Source organism: Talaromyces stipitatus, genomic scaffold (genome assembly GCF_000003125.1).
Source record: "Talaromyces stipitatus ATCC 10500 scf_1105507295541 genomic scaffold, whole genome shotgun sequence".
Lineage (NCBI taxonomy): Eukaryota > Fungi > Ascomycota > Eurotiomycetes > Eurotiales > Trichocomaceae > Talaromyces > Talaromyces stipitatus.
This window is the reverse complement of record NW_002990115.1, coordinates 4,576,688-4,596,920: the sequence shown is the minus strand read 5'-3', so window position 1 is coordinate 4,596,920 and position 20,233 is coordinate 4,576,688. Positions and strand designations below refer to the sequence as shown.

At 45.0% G+C, this 20,233-nt stretch overlaps 9 protein-coding genes across 9 annotated transcripts, besides 4 other annotated features; 2 read left to right on the top strand and 7 right to left on the bottom strand.

Moving 5' to 3' along the window:
- Positions 1-481: 481 nt before the first annotated feature.
- Positions 482-526: a sequence feature (AT_rich).
- A 499-nt stretch (positions 527-1,025) lies between these two features.
- On the top strand, positions 1,026-2,200 carry TSTA_040200 (uncharacterized protein; the record flags this gene model as incomplete). Its single annotated transcript, XM_002481215.1, has 3 exons — positions 1,026-1,531; positions 1,592-1,845; positions 1,911-2,200. The coding sequence occupies 3 exons, from the start codon at positions 1,026-1,028 to the stop codon at positions 2,198-2,200; spliced, it is 1,050 nt and encodes a 349-aa protein (XP_002481260.1).
- A 382-nt stretch (positions 2,201-2,582) lies between these two features.
- On the bottom strand, positions 2,583-4,715 carry TSTA_040190 (subtilisin, putative; the record flags this gene model as incomplete). Its single annotated transcript, XM_002481214.1, has 1 exon — positions 2,583-4,715. One exon carries the CDS (start codon positions 4,713-4,715, stop codon positions 2,583-2,585), a length of 2,133 nt encoding a protein of 710 aa, XP_002481259.1.
- Positions 4,716-5,469: 754 nt separating this feature from the next.
- Positions 5,470-6,436, bottom strand: TSTA_040180 (uncharacterized protein; the record flags this gene model as incomplete). The annotated part of the gene is made up of 3 exons (XM_002481213.1): positions 5,470-5,714; positions 5,788-5,990; positions 6,087-6,436. 3 exons carry the CDS (start codon positions 6,434-6,436, stop codon positions 5,470-5,472), a joined length of 798 nt encoding a protein of 265 aa, XP_002481258.1.
- A 1,367-nt stretch (positions 6,437-7,803) lies between these two features.
- TSTA_040170 (uncharacterized protein) lies at positions 7,804-9,177 on the top strand. Its single transcript, XM_002481212.1, has 2 exons — positions 7,804-8,582; positions 8,651-9,177. Exons 1-2 carry the CDS (start codon positions 7,877-7,879, stop codon positions 8,884-8,886), a joined length of 942 nt encoding a protein of 313 aa, XP_002481257.1. The 5' UTR covers positions 7,804-7,876; the 3' UTR covers positions 8,887-9,177.
- Positions 9,178-10,621: 1,444 nt separating this feature from the next.
- Positions 10,622-11,755, bottom strand: TSTA_040160 (uncharacterized protein; the record flags this gene model as incomplete). The annotated part of the gene is made up of 2 exons (XM_002481211.1): positions 10,622-11,457; positions 11,509-11,755. 2 exons carry the CDS (start codon positions 11,753-11,755, stop codon positions 10,622-10,624), a joined length of 1,083 nt encoding a protein of 360 aa, XP_002481256.1.
- Positions 10,742-12,511: a mobile genetic element.
- Positions 11,951-12,733, bottom strand: TSTA_040150 (uncharacterized protein; the record flags this gene model as incomplete). The annotated part of the gene is made up of 4 exons (XM_002481210.1): positions 11,951-12,153; positions 12,181-12,231; positions 12,303-12,399; positions 12,422-12,733. Coding segments are annotated over 4 exons (663 nt in total), but the record flags the coding sequence as incomplete, so codon positions are not given.
- Positions 12,734-13,104, bottom strand: TSTA_040140 (uncharacterized protein; the record flags this gene model as incomplete). The annotated part of the gene is made up of 2 exons (XM_002481209.1): positions 12,734-13,049; positions 13,088-13,104. 2 exons carry the CDS (start codon positions 13,102-13,104, stop codon positions 12,734-12,736), a joined length of 333 nt encoding a protein of 110 aa, XP_002481254.1.
- Positions 13,105-13,918: 814 nt separating this feature from the next.
- TSTA_040130 (uncharacterized protein) lies at positions 13,919-14,788 on the bottom strand (the record flags this gene model as incomplete). Its single annotated transcript, XM_002481208.1, has 2 exons — positions 13,919-14,408; positions 14,640-14,788. 2 exons carry the CDS (start codon positions 14,786-14,788, stop codon positions 13,919-13,921), a joined length of 639 nt encoding a protein of 212 aa, XP_002481253.1.
- A 233-nt stretch (positions 14,789-15,021) lies between these two features.
- TSTA_040120 (uncharacterized protein) lies at positions 15,022-15,930 on the bottom strand. Its single transcript, XM_002481207.1, has 2 exons — positions 15,559-15,930; positions 15,022-15,525 (listed from the first exon to the last, which is right to left on the bottom strand). Exons 1-2 carry the CDS (start codon positions 15,758-15,760, stop codon positions 15,233-15,235), a joined length of 495 nt encoding a protein of 164 aa, XP_002481252.1. The 5' UTR covers positions 15,761-15,930; the 3' UTR covers positions 15,022-15,232.
- Positions 15,931-18,592: 2,662 nt separating this feature from the next.
- Positions 18,593-18,646: a sequence feature (CT-rich).
- A 232-nt stretch (positions 18,647-18,878) lies between these two features.
- Positions 18,879-20,233: part of a mobile genetic element that runs on past the window's edge.

Genomic DNA, 20,233 nt, shown 5'->3' with positions numbered 1-20,233 from the left:
TTTGTCTGCAGTTGATCATGCGTTTGAAGGCAAAATAGAAATGCTAGATAATAGAAGCGAGTATTTGAAACTCGGTGCCGGTTCAACATCTGCTTATCATTGTTAATTCCGGCGATAGTTTCCCCGAAAGGTGATAATCGATGCATGTGTTTTGCTCGGCAGCGGCGTGTTTGGGGGAAGAAGCAATAATAGGCGAAGCCCATACGAGGCCAGACTCTGCAAGATGCCAAAGCCTGTGCGGAGAAGTTCAGCTTGCATCTGCCAGCACAAGGCTCCATTGCATTAAGCACGTAAGCTCTAGATCTAATGATTTAAAGTTTGATTTGGGGTCGGAGGTATTAGGGTTTTTAGAGCAGTTTAGGAGTAGAGCTAAAAATCAGGTTGTTTCTTCAGGAGAACGTGTGAGACTATGAACTAATTCATAGAGCGCTATCAAAGGGTGGGTTCAAGGTTAAATTACAGATATCGTTTCGGAGTAAGCATATATACATAATAAAAATAAATAAATAAAAAATAAAATAAAATTCATTGGTAGGTTGAAATATGAGCGTTTCTGTATTGATGCTGGCCAAGCCTCTCAATTACGGTTGATTGGATCGCTTGTTTTTTCTTGCACAGAATAGGAACAAGACCGCCATGTGGTCTGAGGGGCTCACTAGATTCCAGTAGTGGCGAAGAAGTATAAAATGACTAAAAGATGGCCCTGTGGATTTCACCTAGTCACATAGGTGCATATGCATATGCATATGCAAGCGCAAGCGCATACAAGCGTTTTTATCAAAAATACAGTCCTACAGGTGGTTATTTACGAGATCAGGGTCAACCATATGCCCTAACGAAATGACGGCCAAGTCTTCACGCGTATAAAATGCCTTTTGTTCATATGAAAACCCGTCCCTCCAACTCAAAAATGCAGTGTTGCTTATCTACACGATAAAGACTAAGAGTCATTCCCTTCAGTTTCAACTTTAGCCGTACCATTTGGCAGCTGGCACTGTAGCTTCTCATCCAGCCAAATCCTAAAGATGTCTAGTTCTTCAAACGTACCGGAAGCTCACGAAATCGTGACGCTAGGGGCTCTAGCCCAAGTTCCGGCTTTCGTCAATGAAGAGGAAGACGCTACCACGACCTCAGATTTCGGGGTCTTACAAGGTGCCGTCGATCTTTTGGGAGCGGCCGCTGGGGAAATTGTCGCAAGAGCCACGAGCAGTGACCTGTTTCAGGGCCTCTCTTCGACTCGACCCGAGCCCACGGTGATCGAGCAAGTCGTGGGACGAGCACAAGACATCTCCAACAATTTCCCTCCCGTTTGGTATGTGAATTTCCCTGCAGATAGGGACATGACGGAATCCATGCGGGAATCACTCCGACAGCATTCACAAGCAATATTGGATTTCAAGTGTTGGTCTAGCCTCAAATGGTGGTCCAACGTTTTCCAGTTAGTGCCAACAAATGACCACCCCTTAAACAAATTGATACAAAGTGGGCTTTTCGTGCAAATCGCAATGATGGATTTACCGCAAACTCCTTGGTATGTTTCTGGTTGCTGTGTAACAGGTTTAGTTCCAACTTAACACTGACAAAACAGAAGGTTGCGTTCTATTCGAGAACCCGTTCAATCTGGTCAATCCATCACCTGTCCATTTTCCGACCTCCATGCCAATATCATCAACATGGCCATGAATGCCTTTCACCAGCTTGATGATTTGTCCAGAAATGCTTTGGAGCCCGTGTTGAAAGGCATTGTTACATCGGCAAGTTCCGCCACGGTAGACCACAAGGACTTGAAGATGGTGTTGGCGGAGAAATATGAGTATAAAAGGGAAACAGACAGTATAGTGTCAAGTATGACTTCCCCAATAATCAACAAATTTGACTCGAGAGGACGCAAGCTAATCTCATGATTAAAGGCATTCGCATGATCACTTTCGCCATCGGGGAGTCGTTCTATGATGTTCAAGATGGTAAGAACTCGAGAAGTCGATGGGTTTCATGCGAAGTGGGTTTCGTGCAGTATGACGCAGAGTTTGATCTGGAGGGTTGGAAGAACCATGCAGTAACCCTGAATGCTGAGACAAAGAGGGCGACGGAAGATTTCATCAATGCGCGGACCATCAACATACCAGGGGATCAGGGTGATCTTATAGAGAGACAACGACGTTTCATCATGAATGCGGATATCGAAATACCACTTGACTAGTCACTCCTTGTAGTTGAACGACCATATTGAAATTCAAGTTTGTTTTCCAGTCCTTATCATAATATACAAAAGTAACCTCGGATGCAAAAGTGTTGTTTCAAACTACTTATGGCCATTGTTTTTCGTAGCATCATTTACTTTTCTGTATTTTCTGGATAGGAAATATCTCACGATAACAGATATTAACCTTCTAGGTTAAAATCACCAACAACATCATGGCTGCTGACGAATCACAAACGTGGTAGAGAATATATGTCCTAAAATAACGTACTAATTTGGGTGATCCGGTCGGTCTCGATATAATAATAGGAGAAATACAGAATGGGCTATCAATAGAAAACACATCTATCACAAAAGCCTCTGGTATTGCCAATCTCCCTAATCAAGAGAACCTCCAGGCATACGCAAAAGGCACGCGTTCACTCATAAAACGGAACGGTTTGACGATAATCTGTACTTTTCCAGTCGAAACTGTCGGCACAGAAACTCGTTCAACGTTATTTTGGCGATCAAAGGCCTCCTTTGAATCAACAGGAAATTTGCGTTTGGTTTGGTTGCCGTGGTACTCGTGTTCGCCGACGACCACGATCAGGTTCAAATCATTTTGTAGTTTACCTCCCGGCAAGTCCGCGTAAGCGAGGGTAACTTTGAGGGTCCACTGGCCTTCCTCGGTCTGAGTAGTACCAGCAGTGTTCTGTTTCTCTTTGAGATCTGGTACTGGAATTTCCAACTTGAATGGAGCCTCGTCATCTTCATCAGCAACGCCAACACCATATCCTGAACAGGGGTCATTGAGCTTCGGCAATGATCCGGCAAGGTCGACTCTTCCAAACCCAGAGTGCGGATTATGCTCCTCTTCGGCATCATCTGGCATATATTGGCCTTTGATAGGGACTGCTCCGTTGATCAAAAGTGCCTTAATCAATGATCCCGTGGGATTCTTGACGCCATCCGGTCGTTCATCACGATAGCCGTTTGCCCGTAGCGCTTGACGAAGAACAGCACAACAGCCAGCTACAAGCGGAGTGGCCATGCTCGTTCCAGATAAATACATGTACTTGCTGTCTCCAGATTTCCCCGCCTGGTCGACCTTAGCCAAGAACTTTTGATTTTGGGACCGTGCCGAAAGAATAGCTGTACCGGGCGCTACGACATCTGGCTTGAGTCTGTCTTCTGCCGTTGGTCCACGACTACTGAATGCAGCCAATACTTCCGGATCGTTTGCGATGTGATCATCACGAAGCGGATTCATGGAGAACCGCTTGACCCAGAAGCCACCATAGGTGTATGGACGATTCAGATCTCCTGAAACCAGGTCTGGCCTGTAATTTTCCGTAGCCCCGACGGTAATGGAGTTTTTTGCTGATGCCTCAGCGCCCAATGACCGAGGATTAACGCTTCCATCCAATGTACCGTCTAAATCGGCATCTTGGCCGTCATTGCCGGCTGCGAAGAGGATGGCCATGTCCTGGTGCTCCCAGACAAAGAGATCAATGCTTTCTGCTCTACCATCATACGGCCGCTGGATCTTTGTTGAGGGCAGTGGAGAACCCCATGAATTTGTATGCACACGAGCACCAGCCTGGTAGGCCTGGTCGAAGAGTGGAGCCAAGTTGGTCTTGGGGATACCTCCCAGACGGGCTTGATTTAACACGTTGAATCCGCTGAACAACGATTGCACAATCAAATCTGCATCTGGTGCCGTTCCTTGAACCAAGCCCTGCGAATTATGCTCGCCTTTGCCCAAGACTGATCCGCATACATGAGTACCATGGCCGTCAAGATCATCGGCAAGATGACTCTCAGCACGACCCCAGGAAAAGAGGTGCTTGATCCGGCCGGAAAACGCCTCGTGCACATCTTTATCACTGCCTTTGTCCAGGCCGGTATCTGCCACGCATACAATCTGATCTTTACCTGTGTATACGATCTCCTGAGCCCTCGTTGAATCGTTACCATCATCAAGATTCAAAATCTTGCGGGCTACATTGTTGAACAAGGCAGGCTCATTGATGGTGTGGAGGACACGAACTTCATCCAGCGCCGCAATCTTCTCCAGCTTGTCGGCGTCAACTTTGATCTGTAGTCCTCCATCTTCCAAGTCGATAGCTTCTGGATCCACATCTGCTGCTTCAGCAATTTTTTGAATCAATTCCTCGGAGACTTCAGCCACATCACGCTGCAACAAGATATCGACATTCACTGTCGCAGCTTGGGCATCCGCTTGCAAATTTTCCGGCACAACGAACTCATTCGCATATATGCCAACATAGTCAACAAAATCCAGATTGTTGATCTGTTCCAAGGAATCTTCTTTGAACCCGCAGAGGTAGACTTGCTCTGTTTCGTCACCCACGAATTCATCCACGACGACATCCAAATCCTTCAGCTTCTCCTTTTGCCGTTTGTTCAGCGGCTCTCCTTTGGTGCGTAGGATGATGTAGTTTGTGCTTGAGGAATCAAGGTCATGGCTTAGCGCTACGCTACGGCCGTTGATCACGATTGGATTGGACATGGTAAGAATCAAATTTGCGGAATTAAAACTCGAAATTTCAAGGTACAAGGTTGGAAAAGAATAAAAGTGTATTGAATGATTGTCGTATGAATTAGGAAAACTATATGATAGATATTTTATAATGTATACGCCACGAAGCTCTAAGACTACTTAGGAAGGCGGTTAGTGGCGATAGTCGATCAGGCAAACTTGTCCCTAAATCATGGTCTTATGACTCTTCTCAATTTCAGGTGGTTTTTGCCGTCTGCTTTGGAGCTAAAGAAAGGTTCGTGCAGAATGAGGGACTGGCTGAGCTTGTGCGTGGAGCAACTCTCCTACATAGTCATTATACCTTTTAGGGATTAGTTTTATACATATGACGACGTGTATCAAGCCATTTTTCATCACAGCCGTTTTTCCCACCCTTTATAAGCCGATTTAATGATTATGGAGTTCTAGGCTTGAAACTGCGTGAAATGGCTGCATGGCCTCGGGTATAGATACCTCGTTAATTTTCAGTTTCTCACTCGTTCGTTGTTAGTCAGGACTTTGTGTGTGCCTGGTATATCTGCAGAATTTGAGTGGACCCATTGAGACTTTTTGTAGACACGATTTGGAAATTGATTCTTTTAAAGCATTATTGAGATTCTCATATATAAAACTAACATGATAGCCGTTAGGATTCACTGTCAATAAATGAGATAAGATCAAAATATGGAGAAATTCGAATCGCAACTTCTCAGAGACCATCCTGTAAATGCCTCGCTAACTACCACTAAATTTCTAAGAGATTGAGCCGCCTGTGTGCAAGAATTTTCTTGCCCAGAGCCAATTGCTCATCATCCTTTGGTGCATTGGTATTCCAAAGACCAAAGTTGAACTGGACAGCCGATGAAGTATAGTTAATAATGGCTTCATATGTCTTTTCCTTGGGAGCCGATGCGGCCTTGGTGGATGCCGCGGTTTCGGTGCTAGCAGTGCTTTCGGTGATAGTGACACTGAAACTGAATGTTTTGATGACTACAAGCATGGTTAGCCAGGTCATTCATCATTTCATTTCAAGAACTGATGGACTGAAGGGAAAAAAACTTACCGGCTTCAGGGGTTTGGCGCACTGGGTCCAGCTGATGGTCAATGATGTACCAGACATAGGGCTGTACGGTTTTTCCAGTTCCGTCAAAACCCAATCCAAGAGCCTTGACAATGTTCGATAATTGCGGGCTCTGGGGCACATTTATAATTCCGAGAAGGGCGTAAAGAACGACGAAGCTGATTTTATCTTCGGTTGCCTTGACACTAGTGGTTCGCGTAGAGATCGTTACACTTGACAGCCTACCAGAAGAAACGAATCAGCACCAATGAAGGTCAAAAAACAAGCGTAAGCTTTCCTACCATGGTGACTGGCCTCTAGAGCTGTCAGCTACTTTGGCTCGGTAGCCGGTTCTCTTGGACTTGGATGCAACAGAATCGTCGCTCGGCAGGTTTTTGCCATCGACCTTGGTCTTGATAAGCCCTTCGACCCTCGTCAACTCCCAGGCCACCCACAAATTAATACTCTTTACATTGGCATAAAGAGCCGGCTTGTGAGTATCTGGCACATCTGGGATATTTTGCACGTATAAAATGTTGGCAAGGTCCAAATCGTGGATAGGTTCCAAAGCCGGCGCTGGCGTGGTATCCAACGCTGGTTTTGATGCTTCCTTATCGCCAGATAGGAGCCCGGAAAGAAATGAAGTGCTCATTTTGAGACTGTTGGTATGGATTGAGAGTACGTTTGAAGTATGAGTATGACTTGGGAAGATGTACGGCTTCGGAGTAAAGACAGGCTGCACAGTGTCTTATCTGTAGATTTCACTTGAAATTGACTGGTCGGCAGGGCGGTGCTTTCCTTGTCAGACTTTTGACTCTGTCCTTCTTCATAAACCGAAGGCGACGTGGCGAGCTGATTCGAGGCTCCTTAGATTGCAGTAGTGCTTCCCTTCTTCTGCTTCTCCCCATCAGCAGCCGCATTGGTTTTGACCATCGTCACACAGCGTTAAGTGGAATTCTGGGTCGAAGGCCAGAACCATCCATAATCAGCCAGCTGCTTCGTGGAATTATTCAATTGGCCTCACAAAAACAGTCCTGCAATTCTGATCTCGGTGAACAGCGGAATTCGCGATTTGAAGTCGAGAACCTACAATTTGAAATCTGGGACCTTGCAGCCGAGAATATGCATACCACAAACGGCAGGTCGCTGCTGGTGGAGATCAAGTACCTGCAGCCAAGCAGTCCAATGTGAGCTGAAGTCCAGGAACTGCATACAATTGAGATGCAGGTCGGGTGACACTAGGTGCTGACATCTAAGCGCTGCATGAGGACCTTGCGTTAGGTAGCTGATTGATAACGAAAGATTGAAAAGCCGAGACCGTCCCACATGCGTGAATACCGGAACAAAGTCGCCAGTCAACGGGCACTAAGAATTAGGGTTCGGCGCTCCAATCTTTTAGTGTGCTTCAGTTAGGCGTTTTTTAGCGAAGGCGGGGCGCAGCATTGATTTTCAATGACACGAGTAGATGACGATATTATAGAGCTCGATATGGACAATAAACTTGATTAACAACAACATAATCATCCCACTAACTTGTGTCTAGATCTTGGCGCCAACGGGGCTAGCTGGCGCCTCTCGCAAGTGTAGCCGAGCACAGGTTCGCCGGCAACATGATGAACTCTCAGACATTGGATCCGCATAAAATTGCCACATGAAATGAACTGCTGCAGAAATATGAACTGCGAGAAGGATTTAGTTGTTCTGAAGCTGTAGAGTGATACGCGTATTTGGTGCAAGGCAACAAAAAATACACCTAAAGGCTTCACCAAATGCAGAAGATCTATTGGTTAAACAACCCAATAGCTAAGACGTCAAGAGAGACTATTCAGCTCAGATGCGGCATCACTTAATGTGGGCGGGCCACTCATGGGTGTATCGCCTCTTTCTGAGACGATACGAGTGCATGGTGGTGCATCGCACATGAAAACTGCCTCGGTATGACTGACCCCGTCATTTCCTCAAAGCCAGAGGAATAGCATAAATAGATGTGCTTTCCACCTGGTAAATCAAAGACATCACAGAGACAGATCTACTTGAAACAATAACCAAAAATCCATTTTTATCTTTAAACCCTCTTTCTTTCACTTGCATCATGGCCGAAGCAAATATCCATTACCAAAAGGCTGGTCTCCCAGTAGTTACCCCAGATGAAGACGAAGAGCTCACCCAGGCTCTCACGTCCCTGGCTGACCCCGACTCTCTCGAAGAAGGGGCTCTTCTGGCAGATGGCGCTGATCCTTCGGGAGGCAACCAACTGGAAACCGTCTACTATGTCAACTTCAATCCGAACACCTCCGCTGAGCTCAAGCCCCAGCTTGAGGCAGTCTCAGCCAACGTCAACCTTAACAGCAATTTTTTTAGTGTCAAGGCCGATGCTGCTGTCGCAGAGAAAATTCCTTCCGGTACTCAGACTAAGAAGGCCAACTACAAGGCGAAGGTGATCAATCATCTCGCCCAAACCGCGCCGTGGTATGTATTGGACAATGCAATGCAACAAAATAGTATTTCATATCTGCTCTACGAATATACACTAACATATGGCCCCAGGATTGCCAACGTTGGCCTCCAGACACAGAAAAAGAACTTCAAAGTTGAAAAGAATGTGTTCCATGACACGCTTGTGAAGACCTTCACCCATGGGTTGAACTTGCCGGAGACCATCACAGCAAAACTAGAAAACTTTCTACAAAACGTCAAAAATGTCATCGATAAAGCTTCGGACACTTCCGACAGTTTGACATTCTTCATCTTGATTACCCTCTACCAACAGGATGACGTTGCAAAAATATGGCGACCATGTGAGCCTTTTTCAGTTGCGACTTGCTTTTCATCAAAATATAGATATACTAATTAATCTTCCAATCAGACATCCGAACGATCTACTTCAGAGTGGACCAAAGCTTGAGTGAATACACCAAGAAAAAGGGTGACAAGAGCTCCGGCAAGGATGTGAATGTTGATTTCGAATACGTGCAGTCAGATGGCCAGTTCAACAATGCTCTATTTGAGAGCAACGCCAAAACGGGTATCAACCAGCTCATAAACGCGAAATCAGCCGATTTCATCAAGAATACTTTGTTTGATGTTTCTGTTGATGACTGAGAGATTGATTAGGAAATGCCCTTTTTGTACATGGGCAGCTAATGACATGAACGGAATTTTACGCGCTATCATTTCAGAAACTCCAATGAGATCTTTCTATGTTTTTTCCTAGAAATAACTTTCAAATTTGAATCATGCAGAGTAGTAATTACAAGCTTTGAATTGTGATTTCTCGGCGATTGCTGCCTCAGTTTCTGTTTTCCTTGTGTTTTTTCACCACTGTCTACCTAGGTACCTTTGTTTAGAGCAAATCATCTTGGAGAAATAGTAATTATAAATGAAGAAACTTTTATGCAAGAGAAATCATGAATATCCTGGTCTATTTCTACGCCAATTTGGCTGTCTAAAGACCGTGCGCCTGTTGCCTGGGATCACGAGTACGTGACAAGCCGTGCTACAAGCTGTGACGGCTCAACCCTAGCTTCCGGCTTGATGTCATTTATTGATTGGGAATCCTTTGAATAAAGGTCTCCATCAATAATTGTGATATCGACCGGCGTTGTCATTTGTTATTGATACGCACTGATTCCCTATTGAGATGCCAACACGGCAATAGAGGCTCGTATGAAGCGGACACTACCGTCAATGAGTGAATGTGGATGGAGGTCTAAATACGGACTGTTTCCCCTCGATAGATAGTTTCCCTCTTCATCCTCAATTTATCGTCAACGCTGGCACCCTAGGTAGTGAATGTTACTTATTTGGACTGGTCGTATGTTACACAAGCTACATGATAGGTCTACTCCGTCCCTGGTTCGCGGAGCTTGACGAGGTGTGCGATCTCTGCTATCAAGCTTTATTAAACCCCAACAGTAATCCTAGAAGCAAGCATTATTTTCGACTTGTTAATCAAGTTTATTGTCCATATCGAGCTCTATAGGCTATGACAGACATCCCCACAATGGTCCCCAATCTATTATCCCCTTGGCCGGGAGCTAGCTGATTTTAGTGGTAATTTATGTAAAAAATATAGTATCTGATTGTATTCGGCCTCCCATTGGCCTAATCAGCACATCAAAATTACAAAAACCGGCAGAAAAGCTGTACGCGTGTGTAAGCCAGCTTTCACGCGTCAACACCCTTCCTCATGCTGTCAAATATATACAACTGAAGCCATCTAAAAGTGTCAAAAAGTATGGACTCCGCGCCTGCAGATTGTGACCCCGCGTCGCATGAGCCTGGATTAAGTTCTCAGCCAAATTTGTCGCGAAAAGCATCCGAAGCGATGGCTATTCTTGAGTAAATTCCCGACTTGGAGGACGTCCATTTCGAGCCTCTGGAGGTCGACCAAAATCGACCTCCCCAGCTGCGAATCCCCTCCCATATCGATATAATGAATCTGTCGGTTTAACTACGGTCCGTATCACGAAGCATAGACGGTAGCAAGGCTAGTCCGACAAGCCTGTCAAGGGTGAAGCTGTATATATATGATATTCGATATTATAAAGCCTAACCCAGAGAAAGTAGGGGGCCCCGGGGTGTCATGGTAGCTATATACGAGGTTGCCGTACGGGCGCTAGGGATAACGTTATCCCACTCCCGTACGTACGTGCTTGCTTCTGCACCGGGGTGCAGAAGCGCTGAATCATGAGATTGATATTCCGACACTGGCAACTCTCTAAAGGAATGGAAAAGAAGGAATATCAATAAATAATATACAATCTAGTATGGTAAAGGAAAAATCAAAAGAATAAAGCAAAAGTAACGGGTGCGGACTGGGGTAAGAAATGACAATCTATGGAGCCGGTGTAGTAACAGGTGTTGCAAATCGTACGTTCTTTAACTTAGAGTTGCGCTTCATTAACGACCTTTCTACCCATCCGTTAACATCGATACGTAGCTTGTTCGTATCAATAAGTTCTTGTAGAGCGCGGCAGGGCTTGCTCTTTGTTATGGCGTCCGCAGGATTGCTGTTACCGTTGATCCATCTCACTTCCGTGATCTCTTGACGTTCGTACGATTGACGGAGGCACATGAGATCGATCATAAGGCGTTTTTCACGTGTCGTACCCAGCTTGACGAGGCATTCGTAAAGGCTCTTCGAATCAGTGCAAAGGACTAGTGGGAGCGGCTCTAAAAGATGCAGCAGTTGGGTGAGAGTTGATTTGATTGCTGCAGCCGCATCGAATCCATTGGCCATACCGTACATCTCCGAAGCAAGTACGCTTCGGGTAATCCTCTTACACTTTGTAGAGGACCAGTGGAGGATATTCGCGTTATTTTGGGCGTCAGCGAGTACGATAATATAGCCAATTTGTGAAGACGAGTCCTTATTGTTAGCGAACGAAGCATCAATGAATGCGTACAATTGTGCGGTCCGTAGATTAATCTTGATGAATCGTAGTCCGTGGTTGGGGTTGTCAGCCTGCCATTTGAGTCGTTTGTTGAGCGCTTTTATATCCTCTTCATCCGGTTGTGTGGCTTGTGCTGCGAAAGAGAGATCAAACGAAGCTTCAGGTTGGGATACAGAAGCAATATATGCACCAAGAGCTCGTTGAGCAACGTACTGCTCATACAGAGATGCATTCTTACGAATCTTGCCACGGGAGTTGACTATATCCGAAGGGTGATCTTGTATGAGTCAGATATTCTTGCAGGTGCATTCTTGGGTAAGAGTAACACCCTGGGCATCTTCTGTAATTACCGCACCATTGAATCGTAGCGGTTTGCTGGTTATAAGCTGTTCACGTGGCTTGCAAAGGATATTTGCACGTTTGATTTGCTCTTCCTCTCGTATGGCAAAGGCTTCGTCAGCGACAATGAGCGTATCATCTGTTTGCATTCCAATAATGCCGAATCCTTGCTTTGGATCGCGGTAGTGAAGGAGGCACGGATCGTAGGTTGAGGTCTCCATGGCTAGCTGCTTCATGTGGTGTTCATGATACGTACAGAACTAGTGATTGCCTGCTTCGGGGATTCTGTATAACGGTCGTTCAACCTTCAAGAATTCGCATCCAGGGAAAAAGCGTTGCAAATCGGAGGGGATTCAAATATAGAAATCACAATTAAGGTGTGTTGTTGACTAAATATAAGCCTGCGTGACATCTTGGATCCAAAATTGTACATTGTCCTTGCTTGCTCCAATACAGAGAATTAAACGTTGACTAGAGCGCTGAATTGTAGGTGACTGCGTAAGTATAAATTCTTTGTCCTTGTCGTTGTACGCTTGGACGACAAGTTGTAATTTCTCGAAGACTTTGTTAGTGCCTTTATTCTTGATCTCATCAACGAATCTAAAGCCATAGATGCGGGCCTCTGGTGGGATGTCTTCTCAATTGACTGCTGCAAATATACCTCTTTCTAGTAGTCCGTTAACTTCCTTTTTGCGAGATTCGTCGTACGTGCCTGGAGCAAGAAGTTGTGTGAATATCTCCGCGATGGCGTGTAGATCTGGGGCATCTAGCTCTTGTAAGTACGTAAGATCATCCTTATATCGAGGTGGTAAGCGGCGTTCGCGTTATGGGCATTGTGATTGAGGTTCGGTGTGATTTGGTTCATATAATGGGATCGCAACTTTTGGAGGAGATGGGAGTACGTTCGACAGTTCTATTAATGGTGCCGTAGGTGCGCTATATGGTTCAGCCTTATCATTATTATTAGTGTTTTCTTGCTTCGGATCATCATCTTTATGATACAGTTTAACAACAGTTGATCTGAACTTTGTAGGGCCATTTAGGAGATCAATCGTGCATGTTTCTCTGTTGATTGATATAAGTTTATATGGTCCTTTCCATTTGCCAGGATATCTAGTTCCTCCTTCGCGCCATACAAGTACGTCCAAATTGAGGGGAAGACGGTGTATGAGCGTAGACGATGGTCTGTTTCGGGTGTTAAGCGCATCATTGATCTAGTGTACAGTATGAAGCCTTTGTACTTCAGTCATTGCTTTCTTGACTGTAGCAGCACGTTGAGCAACCATAGGTGTAGGAGGACTGTATTCCATCATCCGAGGGTACGCTCTAAATATAAGAAGTGTAGGCACGTAACCATCTGGGCCTGTGGTATCATTAACAGCTTTAACAGCCATTTGAAGCGCTAATTCGGGTGCTAGCTCTGGCACTTCTTCCGAAATAATCTCATACGAGCGATATAGTACAGCATGGTAATGTTCAATAGTGCCAATTAACCAATGTGCTTCGATAGGAACGCTGACCATCATCATACTAATGGATGAAGTGAGTTGTGTAAATTCTTTGCTTACGAAGTTCTTTCCTGCATTGGTAATGATGAAATCTGGGGGTCTGAGGTATATATTAATCCATAACATTTATAGCGCGTCCCATGTCGCTTTTACAGATATACTTGTAAGCTAACATGCGGCATTAAAATGTGTTGCTTCGTCCACAATATGGAGTACAGGCTTGCCATTGATATACATAATGTCCATAATAATTAAATGATTAAATTTAATGTCGTCCTGTAGGGTGAAGCGGAAACGGCCTGGTAATCTACCGTGGGTTTAGCAATGGTAATAGAATTTGTTAATCTCTTCTATTGCTTTAGGGTACATATCATAGCCTGCGTGTTGTAGGGTTTTATGTAGTCATCCAACAGAAGGATGTCTAAAGTGGCGGTGTAATCGACATAGTTCTGTATCTATAAGGAAGCATTGCTTGTCATCAAAGGATTGTGAGATATACATTGCTAGTAAATAGTCCCAAATAAGAAAAGGATGGCCGAATCGGCGTACGATTGGCGCGGTCAGGTACGGTTCGCTGCGGATAAGGAGATCCTTCGTATTATCGTAGTAAACCTTGAGGCGGTCGAGATCTTTGATAGAGAATAGGAACGGTGTTATGGCCTTAATAATATAGAATCATACGTTGCCAACCGGGGTCTCTATATCAATCGAACCTAGAGATTGTAGCGCGTTACCAGCACCAAATCGTATAGTTACAGATCCAGCAGTTGACGTATCCATCGTACAATTCTTGGTAACTTTCCGAAATGCAAGATATTAAGTATATCCAGCCGTTAAGAATGCTGTAGCGCCAGTATCAATAAGTAGCCCTATAAATGTGTTTAATGAATATCAATCTTCTGTAAGAAACGCATATTCAGGTACAGTAAGATGATAAGAGCTTGGTATAATCCATATGTTGGTGTTATCTTTGTCGCTAGGGGTGAGCTTGGCTGTATATTCTTGATTGTTGCCTAGCAAGCAGCTGAGATAGTGAGCTGCAGAATGATTAGCGAGTTCGCTTGCTAGCGAAGGTGAGAATTTGGCATGATCCGTAGTGACAACTGTGAAGTATCCTGTTGCCATAGTTGGCTCGCTTTTCGTACGGTCTGGGAGGTCGTACTGGCTCGGTTCATCGATCTCAGCCAAGTACGATTCGAAGCGTTTCCCTGGCGTTGGAGGCTGTCTTTTGGATTCCATGATAAATTTGTCTATTGCAGCCTCGTATGGGCGTCTAGCAGCTTGTCGTTCCTCTTCCATATGGTTAGTTGACCAGCAGTCTAGTTTATGGCATACATGGTAGATTTTCAGTGCTTCGCTTTGGTAGCGACGTGGTGAACGGCTAGGGTAGCGTAGATTGCTCCTTCCTCGTGAGTAGCTTCATCCATATAGTGAACGTCTTCTATGTGGCGAACGTGACTGTCGGCTGTAGTAGCGGCGATCTATATAGTACAAATCTATAGGATGTTGCGCTGCTGCTTATTTTGAGTCTTCCTATTAGCTTATACTTGATCATAGGTCCTGTATGAGGCTGGAGATGTTCGGTGAAGGTTTTCAGGTTGCGGCATAGCACGCAGGGACAAGACGGGTTGCTAATACAAGCTTTGAATGGTAATAGACGTCGTTTCGTAGCTCCGGACGAATCTTGCTATAGAGTCTTTGTAGGTCCCGAAGCATAATTTTAAGGCATTCTAGAATTGGCTTATCAGGGTTCTTACTCATAGTACTGGCTAGATTCGTAGCATCCCATTGACTCTGTATGAATCGGAGGTGCTCCTCAGTCTCAAAGTAGCTTTTCACAGCAGATATAGGGTTGATTCCTCGCCGGACCTATTTGTCCTTGTTGTCAAAGTAGTACCGAAGGGCTTCTTCTTTAAGCATCACGAAAAACGCCTTTCTTTGAGTATCTTAGGTGTGGATTCCCATATGACCGCACATTTCTAAGAAATATTGATACGAATAGTTAAATGTGTTCTTATTATTGCTGTAGTGGAGATCTTCTGAATAAGCCTTTCGTAGCTAACTGATATTCGCCCCATAGTATAAGGTGTCTTGCGTGGTATAGTTTGTATGGACGGTCTGGCGGCTATGCGTCGTAGCCGGTATGGCCTGCTTATATAACATAGTTGTGGTAGGGGTTATTAGATTATACTATTGCTGCACCAATTATGCGATTGGGGTCGGTGTTGTGTCTCTCTCCTTATTACGCTGAGATTGTAGTATCATTCTGTATGATATAGTCGTTGCTTGTGGTTCGGAGTGGATAGCTTGTTGAGGTGCCTTAGGGGTTGTAGCTTGGAGCCTTCGAATCGCAGGTCCATACGTGAGCTCGATATTTGGTGAGCTGAATATTCCATGGCGTTGTACATGGTATATAACTTCACTTTCGGTCCATTCATGCTGCTCTAATTTGGCAATTGTCTCGGATAGTGTAGTAGCTGCATATTGTCGTCCTTTCGCTACGTATACGCCATTTGTTCACAGGGTGTCACGTAGGTTAATAAGAGTCTTTAGAGGCGCAATTCTAAAAGCTCCTTCGGTCCATGTTGAGAAGTCTTCGCGAAATGTATTCCATAGATCTTCATTGTACAAGTCAGTGTAGTCCTCGATTTGGGCTATTATATACTTCTCAATGGTTTTTGCGTCCTTGTCTGTCGGATCGAAGCTTTTCGAGTAATCTGTAGTTGGAGGCATCTTGTCAGGGTTTCTAGCGCGTGGTTCGGAGCGTTGGAGATAGGTATGAATTGAGGTCGACTGAACGGCTCAATATAGGGGTATTGGGGTACTAAGAATAGGGTCTTGATCTGTGGGCCTCACTGATCAGTGTCGGTTTAACTACGGTCCGTATCACGAAGCATAGACGGTAGCAAGGCTAGTCCGACAAGCCTGTCAAGGGTGAAGCTGTATATATATGATATTCGATATTATAAAGCCTAACCCAGAGAAAGTAGGGGGCCCCGGGGTGTCATGGTAGCTATATACGAGGTTGCCGTACGGGCGCTAGGGATAACGTTATCCCGCTCCCGTACGTACGTGCTTGCTTCTGCACCGGGGTGCAGAAGCGCCGAATCATGAGATTGATATTCCGACAGAATCCTTATCAACTGTTTAGTTTGTTCCTTACGGAGCCTTTATGGAAAGTTCTCGCTAACAATACAAATTCATATGCGTACTCGAAAGAATGGAAAAACCCCAATCCACACCATCGAACTTGGCGATCAACGACACCTGAAGAACTCAAGGTTTTTGTTGGAGCTCAAATTTATATGGGAATTACTAGGGAGCCCTCTATTAAAAACTATTGGAATAAGGACCTCACGAAAGGTGCTATTCACACAGTGTCTCTAGCCCTCTCTTTCTATCGATATGAGCAGCTCTGACGATATTTTCATATATCCCCGGCTCCCGAGGTTTCCAGAGGCTATACAAGCACTTATTACCCCCCTGAGCCGACCCCTGAGCAAGAACTCAATATGAGCTACGAGCAATTGAACTCAATTTGGTGGAATAAGGTCGATATTGTGCTTAGAGTGCGGCGAAGAGCTTCAAAAACGTACTATATTCCTTCGTCGAACGTGTCTATTGACGAGTCAATGGTTAAGAGCTTTAGCAGATCGTCCCACACGTACAAAATGCCTAATAAACCGATCAGCCAAGGATTCAAGATATTCACGCTTGCAGATCACAGTTATATATATTACTTTTTCCCAGCAAGCCGTACGAAGGGGGTCATCGAGGTGGAAACGCCTGTCAAGCTTACAAAAACGGGTCAAATGGTGTATAAGCTTATAAAAACTCTGCCGAGAGATAATCTAAGCTATGCCGTCTACATTGACAACTATTTTACTAGCATTGAACTATTGAGAATGCTTCGTGAAATACAAATTGGAGCTTGCGGCACTACTCGATCTCATTCCGCCGGCAAAGAATTCCCCTTATTATTGAAAAAGTTGAAGGATTTAGGGCAATATATGCTATATCATAAAGTCTGTGCCATCCCCGTCTCTAACGTACTCTGCTTCGCCTGGCAGGATAACAACGTTATCCTAGGCCTCACTACAATCCATACAGTAAATCGGACGAACAACTTCATCGAACGCTGGCAACGAAGGCCACAAAAGACTTCAACTAATGGCCCCTTAGTACGGCGTGAATTTGGCGATAAAGCGATCAAATTGATGTTGATCCCACGCTTTATTAACGATTACAACCTTTATATGGGGGGAGTTGATATAGCTAATCAACATCGAGCTGCGTATGAGACCCATACACGTACATATCGCTCTTGGTGGCCTCTTTGGAACTGGTGCTTAGACATGGCAATAGTCAACGCTTGGAAGTTACACTATTTGCGCTGTAAGGAGCTCAATATAGCCTCATATTCGCATGCCAACTTCCGGAGAAAGCTTTATATGCAGCTTTTTGCCTCCAATCCCCTATTTCCAGCGACTGAGATACCAGCAATGAATCGCTCGACAACCGAGCCCACCGCTTCAAAACCGCATTCGAATGATTCCCAGCTACATATAGCTGTATGGCATCCCAAAGGCCTTTCTAGACGCTGTCATTGGTGTCTAGCAAATAATCGGAAACATCAAATAAGCAACAATAGAGCCCCTATTAGGCAAACAACATTTATATGCAAAGCCTGCAATATTTCTCTATGCCGGCCGGATTCCGGAAGAACGTGCTTTCGGGACTTTCATACACCACAAAATCCATCGTGAGACTGTTTATAGTGTATCATACGTATGTGAATAGCTTCTAATTTATCTTTATTACTTGATATTGGTAGCCCCTGTTGCTAGTAAATTGTATGGATTCGTGTTCACCCGAGGAGGTGAGGCGGTGAGCCCTTATTCTCGCCATATGGCCAATAGGAAGTGCTGCACCAAAAATACACAAAATTACCACTAAAATCAGCTAGCCCCCGGCCAAGGGGATACAGAGAGGCCTTTTAGGCTTATTTTCACATAACAATCATTGGACGGGAAAAGGGGAGCCTTGCACATAATTAAAATCATCGACCCTAATTCTCCTTTTCACTGGTATCCGCCAAGAACTGGGAAATTCTTATCGGTCTCCTAACGCCCTCATGTTACATACTGTTGGTTTAACTACGGTCCGTATCACGAAGCATAGACGGTAGTAAGGCGCGAACACGAAGCGGCCTAGCCTAATGAGCCTGACAATATGAAGATATCTTGATTCCTAATATTGTGACTGATCCCCAAGAGTAAGGGGAGTGTGTGTGTGTGTGTGTATATTTAACGGCCGTGGTTCGTGACTTGCACGCTTCCCACCGATCCCTACTGGGACATAGGCCGCCGAGGGGTAAGCCTCGGGCTTCAGGTCCTATCAGATTTATATACAAATAAGAGACTCTTTGGCGCATTTCCATAGCTGCCGTGGTCTTAAAGGGAGATCTACTTCCTAGTGGGTTTTGGGTATTTGCTAGCTGCAATGGTCCACCTACGCTCCATGACCCATCATTCTACCACTATCATACTTAAGCAGTGAGTTTGAAAAGAAAAAGGGAAGAAGGAAAGAAGGAAAGAAAGAAAGAAAGAACAAAGGAAAAGAGAGATATAAGGGGGAAGTAGGGCTGACTTAGCTAGGTGCTAAGGAGAGATTGGCGAGGACAGATATCCTCAAAGAAACGGGTCTCTGCTAGCTATGAGGCTAGTTTTCGTGTTCCTTTCGCAGTACCTAAAAGAAAAGAGATAACTTTAGAAGGGGGTCCAGGTGGATGAGGAGCTCGTCTCTTAGCTATATAGCAGAAGAAGAAATGTAGAGGTGCTTTTTATGCTCTACACCGATAGAGAAGATAAGTATCATCATGATTAAAGTGTTCATAGTAGTCTGCAAAGCCTCCATGACCAGTATGGGCCGCAATAATACGGCCAAGGTCAAGTCGGTTGAGTTGAAGCTTCCCAGGGCGCTTAGGAGAAGTAGTTATTTCTAGATCTTGATAACTCTGTGGTGCCACCTTCTGCCATTGTGACTGAGCAGCGGATAGGGATTGAGTCTTGGCGTGTCTCTTTAGCGAGGCGTATGAGGATTTGTGAGGAGCAGGAGGGGTTGAGGCAGCTCCCTCTTTGGCAGCGAGATCAGCTGCTTTGTTCTCAGGGATTTTAGCGTGTCCAGGGACCCATCGGATTTGGATTGATCCACTTTTGGTGTGTGAAAGCCTTTCGCGTAGTGGCTAGGCGGCTGCAAGGGTGCGGAAGGATTTAAAGACCTCTTGGGAGGATCCTGTAGAGGGGGATAGGAGGCGCGTGGCAACTTCCAGGTTGTTAAGGCAGATCCATAGGTTAGTAGCAAATTGAGCTGTTGGGTATGTTATTGCTGCTTGAGCACCAGCTAGGGCAGCTTCTGCTTCTGTGTCAAAGACCTCTTTCCCATGTCCGTATGAGAGTGAGGAGCGGAGGAACTGATGGTGTGCTTAAAATCCAATATAGCCACCCCCTGCACGTCCGTCTATCAGCCTAGATCCATCTGAAAAGATTACAATATCCAAGCTAGGGATGGTGCATTGAAAAGCTGTGAAATCAGCCGCTGCCTGTTCCTTAGTGCGTCCCATGGGAGCTCCTATTTAGGCTAGGGCACTCTTGCGTGACCCACAAGGGTACCAGGGAGCATATTGTAGAGGGTTTATTTGTTCAGAGTTGGGGAGCGCCAGCACTCGGCGGGCAAATCGACTGGTTTGTTGGCCGTCTCTGGCTATCTGTTCTGCGCGTCTTCAGAGTGGGTAGTATGGATCAAGACGCTATAGGTGGATAGATGTTTGGAGGGCTATTTGATCTAGTTCAATTTCTGGCGGAGAGAATCTAGACTCTCGGTATAGAATAGATATTGGAGTTATATGGAAAACTGGAAGGACTGCTCTTGCGCCTGCTAGTATTACTTTGATTAGTTTCTCAAGATATTCTCCAACTTAATTTAAGATTTAGGAAGATCCAGGGCAAGTATGTCCTGGCCACCAGGTTTCTGCGTCATAGTATACTTTATAGAGTATACAGGCTGATATAGCCTGCTATAGTAAATGAGGTTTGACTCTATAGATAGTATTCCCTAGAGAGCGAAGGGCATTAGCTACAGTGAGGGCTTTAGATGCTGTTTCACTAACATACTATTTAAATATTAGCTTTTTGTCAAAGAGGATTC

What these genes read in the sequence shown, in the direction of transcription:
- TSTA_040120 (XM_002481207.1), bottom strand. Translation starts at nt 15,760, where the DNA reads ATGCCTCCAACTACAGATTACTCGAAAAGCTTCGATCCGACAGACAAG. An exon ending in AAAGACTCTTATTAACCTAC is followed by an intron (nt 15,526 to 15,558) that starts GTGACACCCTGT and finishes GCGTATACGTAG; the next exon opens with CGAAAGGACGACAATATGCA.
- TSTA_040170 (XM_002481212.1), top strand. Translation starts at nt 7,877, where the DNA reads ATGGCCGAAGCAAATATCCATTACCAAAAGGCTGGTCTCCCAGTAGTT. An exon ending in TGCAAAAATATGGCGACCAT is followed by an intron (nt 8,583 to 8,650) that starts GTGAGCCTTTTT and finishes TCTTCCAATCAG; the next exon opens with ACATCCGAACGATCTACTTC.